The sequence below is a fragment of the Antrostomus carolinensis genome, unplaced genomic scaffold, assembly GCF_000700745.2.
Source record: "Antrostomus carolinensis isolate BGI_N321 unplaced genomic scaffold, ASM70074v2 scaffold20795, whole genome shotgun sequence".
Lineage (NCBI taxonomy): Eukaryota > Metazoa > Chordata > Aves > Caprimulgiformes > Caprimulgidae > Antrostomus > Antrostomus carolinensis.
This window is the reverse complement of record NW_010318717.1, coordinates 2,448-9,116: the sequence shown is the minus strand read 5'-3', so window position 1 is coordinate 9,116 and position 6,669 is coordinate 2,448. Positions and strand designations below refer to the sequence as shown.

At 43.1% G+C, this 6,669-nt stretch overlaps 1 protein-coding gene across 1 annotated transcript in view; it reads left to right on the top strand.

Annotated features, from left to right (window-relative positions):
* The window catches only part of LOC104525776 (pumilio homolog 1), a gene marked incomplete at its 3' end in the record, with an annotated part of 36,305 nt that extends 30,696 nt beyond the window's left edge, over nt 1-5,609 (top strand). Inside the window, exons 4-6 of the mRNA XM_010169024.1 lie at nt 1,983-2,161; nt 4,181-4,347; nt 5,339-5,609. Coding sequence (XP_010167326.1) covers nt 1,983-2,161; nt 4,181-4,347; nt 5,339-5,609 — 617 coding nt within the window. The remainder of the gene's footprint in view (nt 1-1,982; nt 2,162-4,180; nt 4,348-5,338) is intronic.
* Nucleotides 5,610-6,669: the final 1,060 nt, after the last annotated feature.

The following is a 6,669-nucleotide window of genomic DNA, read 5'->3' as shown; positions in this document are numbered from 1 at the left end:
GCTGAAAATAATCCATTAATAGAGTGAGGATATCAAGATACAGTGATAAAGGCATTTTCAAATTAGTTACATTTCCAAATGGCTGTGAAAAGGGGATAAAGCTTCTGAAACATCTGATGGACTGAAGCTTGTGGTCTGGCTGGGTACTGGGGAGATTTTGGGGAGCTGCTGCCTCCAGCTGTCCGGCTCCCCTGTCCGCAGTGGATCTCCGTAGCAGCACCTGCATCCCCTCCTCGCCAGCGGTTTGTGCCTGGTTATATTAATATCAGCTGAAGTTGAGGGTGGATTAAAGGGTTGAGCCAGACTCTGAACAGCAACAGCTGAGAAGGAGACTTTCTCCTTTGCTGCCTCTGTTGTCGGGCTGGTTACATCCACCAGACAGGCAGGGTAGACATCTGGGGGAGGTAACCTCCTACGCTGGCTGATCACAAATCTCCATGAGTCAAAGCCCTTTGTCTCATCTCTTCCTTTGTTTATTCTCAATTAATCCTGTGCACCTTACAGCCTTTATTCCTGAGCCATGACCTGCACTGCTGTCTGTGAGTCAGGGAAGTCAGAGTTTCCCCTTTTGCTCATCTAAAATGAAGAGAACAGCTATGATCTAGCAGTTGTTCAAGATCCCTGCCCAAGAGCAAGGAGCACAACTTGGAGGTGGGGTGTGGAAGTGTCCTTGGCCAGAAGACTGCTTTGTTCCATGAGCAGTGGAACTGATGAAGCCTGGTTTTCTGTTAGATGCCCTTCACTGCATCCATTTTCCTTGCTGTCTGTGTCCACGGTGTGCACTGCAGTCCTACAGTATGGCCTTGGTTCTTCACTGCTCTACCTTGAAGTTGTAGTTTTAAAGCATTTGAAGGCAGTACCACTAAAAGCAGCAGTCCTGTCTGATGCAGACTACTCCTCCCTTCCCCTCCTGCTGGTACTGGCAGTGCAATGAAACCTGCTGGGAAATTGATCTGGATTAAAACTAGCATTTATCTTTTCTTTGTTAACTTTATCCCAGAAAAGTCTCCCCAGTCCACTTTACTTTGTAGCCCAATAGATTGAGGGATTGGACTGGATGATCTTTCGAGGTCCCTTCCAATCTCTGACATTCTGTGTAACATTCTGTGATTCTTATACTGGCTTGATGGAGAAGACAGGAAAGCGTATCTGGGAACAATGATAAAATAGAATTACTTGACAGCTTTTACCTGCTTTGTAAGGAAACTACAGTATCAATATCATTGCATGTCCCTCCCACCATCCCCTGGCAACTCCCCTGTCTGCTGCCCCTTGATACTGACTCGCTGACTGTTGCCAGCCTGGGCAGGCAGGAGCTGGGAGCTCTTCATCCCTCCCCTGATTGGGGATGGAAGGTCACCTTCTGCTGCCCAGCCAGCCATTTTTTTTTTGCAGAGCTCATAAGAACTTGGAGACATCTATCCTTAGTCTGTTCTGGTTGGATCTCAAACCCTCACCCTGCAGGGATGATAAAGGGGCTGATGCAGGAGAACAGAGGATGAGGAAGAAGAAATGAAGTTCTCATAAACTTTTTTGTGAGGAAATAGCTGCTGAGGGAAACTCTGATCCTGACCTGAATATGGCAGTTCATGCGATGAAGGAAACAAATGTAGGCTGGTGTAACAGAAGGATGACATCTTAAATACAAACCAAGAGTGATTGTTTTTTCACTGTACTAAATGCAAGAGTTTTACTACATCTGAAAATTAGAACTTTGGGGTTTTAATTGCAATCTTTACTTAGAGACTTAAATTTCAGAATTTTTATGATTTTAGACTTTAAATGTAGTTACCACTTGTAGGTTCACAGGTTCTAGTATTTAAAAAAAATGAGAAAGCCACCCTGCTTTTTCTAATTGACATCATCAGAGTCAAAAAGTTGGCACTTAGCACAATCAAGCCCCCAGAGAGTACGTATTTAATGAATTGCCTCCTTTGAATAGTTGGATCTACTTATAAGAATTACACATGTTTTTGTTCCAGATCACTCTGTTTCCCAACCAATTATGGTTCAGAGAAGACCTGGTCAGGGGTTTCATGTGAATAGTGAAGTCAACTCAGTGCTTTCACCACGGTCAGAGAGTGGAGGACTTGGAGTTAGCATGGTGGAGTATGTGTTGAGCTCATCTCCTGGAGATTCCTGCCTAAGGAAAGGAGGATTTGTAAGTGTGCCTGATTCTGACATTTGAGTTCCCATTCTGTTATTTTCTCCATTTGCTGCTTGGTTTCTTTGTTTGTTAATCCATTCCTAAAGGCAGATGTTTCTTCTATTTGCTCTTAGTTCAGCTCTCTTTCTTAAAATGAGCCAGCTAGCAGTTTAACCCTTGGCCTTGACTTAGGGGATGCAGTTTGGGAGATGGGTGTAAAGGACATGACCAGGACTGGCAGTAACATCCCATCTAAGGTTGTTGTTGAAGTATGCAGATATACCTGTGGGTTTTGAATGAGCGTGTGGCTGCTTTGTTGCTGGCTAAGAACAAAAAGCTTCATGTAATAATGCTAGAAATGTGATGTAACTACCAAAGCCACTCCAGCTGGGGAATGCTTTCAAGAGCATATCGTTTCCTACGGAGAAACAGCAGTCCCTGTGCTTCCTGGGGTGGGGAAGGGAGCACAAGTGCTGCTACCTCAAATTTGAAGCTGTGATGAGAGAGGTATAATCAAGCCCCATCCCTGTAGTGGGGAAACAAGGGACTGCATCTCTACTCTGCCTCATCAGCCAAGTGCTAGATCAGGAATTGTTGAAGAACATAAAAGCCAAGTAGGTTCGTTACCGTTAGACTGCTGTGCTCATCTCTTCAGGGAGCTGATTTGTGGATTCCTTCATCTATCCTCTTATTTTTGTCCCTCATTAGTGGGCACCTGATAACCTTGTTGAACCCTGAGCCTAAGAAAGATGATTTTTGAGAAATGAACAATCAGTGGAAGGGAGCCAATTTATCATCTGAATTGAGGGTTAGAGAGGTGTCTGCTCCGCAGCATTGACAGTCAGGGTGCCGGTTCTGAAGCGAAGGGTCTCAGTGGTGAATATCCCATTGTGTGGGTGAGAACTGGACTCCAAATTTGTATTTATAATTGCCATTTCCAAGTCTGCTCTTTATTAAGGAAGCCCGATTTTATTTTATTTAAGAAGCATCAGATGATTGCTTTTAAAACAATCTCTTTTTTTTGAAATATGGGGGGAGAAAATCCCCCATCCTCCAAACAGAGAGAATGGAAAAAATATTAAGTTGATACAGGGTTCAAATGCCCTGTAATATATGGAGTGCTTTTCCTTCAAATGAAGTGGGAGACACGGGTTGAGTGTCTGTCTTTGTGACAGCACCAGAACTGGATCTGATAAATATGTTTATATGCCCCTTGCTGTTTTTTATCATCAATTAGGTTGTTTTTCCTCTCCCTTTTGTTGTTCAAAACTCTGCCCCTGGCATATTCAGCCTTTATTCTTCTCCCAATACGAATACTCACTGAACAAGAGCTGGCTTCCTGGTGTATTGTGCTGTCAAACCTTAAATGTATACAGAAATCCTTTTTTATCTTTTTTTTTTTTCCCTTTTCTCCTTCCTTTTTTTCCCCCCAAAAATGTGCTTTAGGATTATATGAACCAATGATTGACCTTGTGATTGACCTGAATGCTCTTAAATGAGCCAGCCCTACCTTGGAGTTCACTGTGCACATGACAGTAATGCCCCCCAAAAATGCTATTATCCTGTTCTTCCCAAATTCGTGTGCTTGTCCACTCAATTACTGCATCTTTGACACTGAGGCAGGGACTTGGGAAATTTATACCCCTTCAGTACATGCTGTTGTGTTTGAAAGCTCCTGAGTTAATTTTGAAGTGCCTGAGTCCCATCTAAAAAGAAGATTTGGATAAATATTCTTTAAAATTATTTTAGAGTGGGATTGTTAGAGCCTGTAGAGTCAGACCCTGAGTTACTAAATGGCAGAAGGTGAATAGATAGATAGATAAAACCTCTCTTGGAAGAGTGAGAACTAATTCCCTTATTTCTTTTGATTACAATTGACTATTTTGCTTTTTTAAATATTTTTAGTTGTAAGAACTAACGTTTGCAAGTGACTTACTTTGTTGTGACATGTTTCTTTGTTTTGTTACCATCTCGAAATAAAAGCAAAATTGATCTGAAAACTAAGCTTATTAAAATGATGTCTCTTTTGCCTAGGGGCCGAGGGATGCAGAGAGTGATGAGAATGACAAAGGGGATAAGAAAAATAAGGGCACATTTGATGGCGATAAATTAGGAGATCTGAAGGAGGAGGGGGATGTGATGGATAAAACAAATGGTTTGCCTGTGCAGAATGGAATCGACGCGGATGTCAAAGACTTCAGGTATGTGCAGTTAGTTAGTAATTAATCAGTGTCACACTTAACTTTTTTTTTTTTTGAAAGATTTTCCACACTGTAGTGAAAAAGCCTTTGACTCACTGAAACAGTGTCATGGGGATGTTATAATGTACACAGGGAAGCACTGTGAGAAGGTGGAGGATGACATCTGATAGCTCTCATCTGAGCAGACCTAGTTCTGGGTATTGTAATCTGGTTTTATTTCCACACCTGTTTTTAATCACTCAGTGTGGGATTCCTATGGAAATACCTACTGAGGATGTTGACTCTGCTTATAGACTAGTTTAAATTATACTTGGGGTTTTGGACTTGTTCCTCGTAGCTCTGAAGAGATTACATCCTTCTGAAATTGTAGCTATTGATGTAGTCAATATATTTGTATTTCTTGCTAGCTTGCCTACTTGGCTGTGCCTTGTGGTGGCATGTAGGAAAACTGTAAAAGAAAAGCAAATGTGCTGTGAAACAAAGAAAAACAAAACTGTTGGCTGGTGCATTGAGATGAACCTTTTCCCACTTAAGTCCAGTGCTTATGTTGGGTAATTTGGAAACCAGAAAGGTTTCAAGTGAGATACAGAACCAGGGCATTACATGGTTAATAATTACTGAATAGCTTTATGAGAAGATAACTTGGGCATTTCTGAAATCCTGTCTGGTTGAGGCTGACCCTTCCCTCAATTAAAGAGAAAAAAGAAACTGTATTTTTTTTACATTTTACTGTAACAGATCTTTGAGGCAGGGGGACTGGGGGCTTTGTGGGTGTTTATTTTGTTTGCTGTTTTAAATACATAAATTATTCTGTAGAATGAATTGAGGGAACTATTTCAGACCCTACTTTTATTTTTTTTTTTTCCCCTCTTTGTCACAACACCTACAAGCAGTTCTGGTGAGTACTGGTGTCTGTTGCTGTTAATCACAGCTGTGTGACACAGTGTTAAATGGACATGCTTAGTGACCAGTCTCTTTTCTTTCTGCGTAGCCGTACACCTGGTAATTGCCAGAACCCTGCTAGTGAAGTAGATCTTCTGGGTCCAAACCAGAATGGATCAGAGGGCTTAGCCCAGCTGGCGAGTACTAACGGTGCCAAGCCGGTGGAGGATTTCTCCAACATTGAGTCCCAGAGTGTCCCTCTGGATCCCATGGAGCACGTTGGCATGGAACCTCTTCAGTTTGATTATTCTGGCACTCAAGTACCTGTGGACTCGGCCGCAGCCACCGTGGGGCTCTTCGATTACAATTCCCAACAGCAGGTAAATTGTCGGCCGTTGGTCCTACCCTACTGCTCCAGTTCCTCCAGGAGAGTCATCACAGGGTTAGCGTGAGCTCAGGCTCTTGTCTTGGGGAGAGGGATGGAGGAAGACTCGGAATGGTTTCATCATCTCTATGCCATCTACAGAGTGCTGCATGTGTCCTCCTAGGGAGCTCGATGCAGGAGATCTACTTAACGTGACCATCTGAACAGCAGTCTTAAAGACCTGTAATAAACAGCAGTTATCAACAGCACGTTTCTGTGTGTTAATCATTTTTCCCTTGAGTAAGTTTGCATTGGAGAGAGAAGAGCTTTAAATTAGTAAAAACTGCTAAACAAACAAACAAAAAAAAAATCCAAAACCCCCCACTTTTGAACCCTTGAAGTGACTTAGAGCTCAGCCGGCTGTTCCGCCTCGGTGTTGCAGCCCTGCTCTGGGATTTTCATAAGGACAACTAATGGCAGAACAAGGGGAAATGGCTTTAAGCTGAAAGAGGGGAGGTTTAGATTAGATATTAGGAAGAAGTTTTTCCCTGTGAGGGTGGTGAGACAGTGTCCCAGGTTGGCCAGAGAAGCTGTGGCTGCTCCTCCCTGGAAGTGTTGAAGGCCAGACTGGATGAGGCTTTGAGCAACCTGGTCTAGTGGAAGGTGTCCCTGCTGCTGGCAGGGGGGTTGGGACTGGATGAGCTTTAAGTTCCCTTCCAACCCAAACCATTTGATGATTCTATGATCTCTGCAGTACCGAACCGGAGCAGACTGAAGGGATTATGAGTTTAAACTTGACTTGCTTGTACCTGGGCATGGTTTAAAACCTGAGGTCAGAGTCCAATACTACAAAACTTTATCTATCTCAGCCCCAGCCGGTTTGTTTGACCTTTTCTCCCACACAAGCGGCCCGTGCTTCTCATCCCGGACGAGTAACACAAGTCCTTGCTTTGCTGTTGGCTTCTCTTGAATGCTGGGCCTAGATCCAACCATCGACTCGTAATTCCACTCCTGTTCCTGCTAGTTTGGGGTAACGATTGTAAACTTTTATTGCCTTCCTTTTGTAACTATGATAT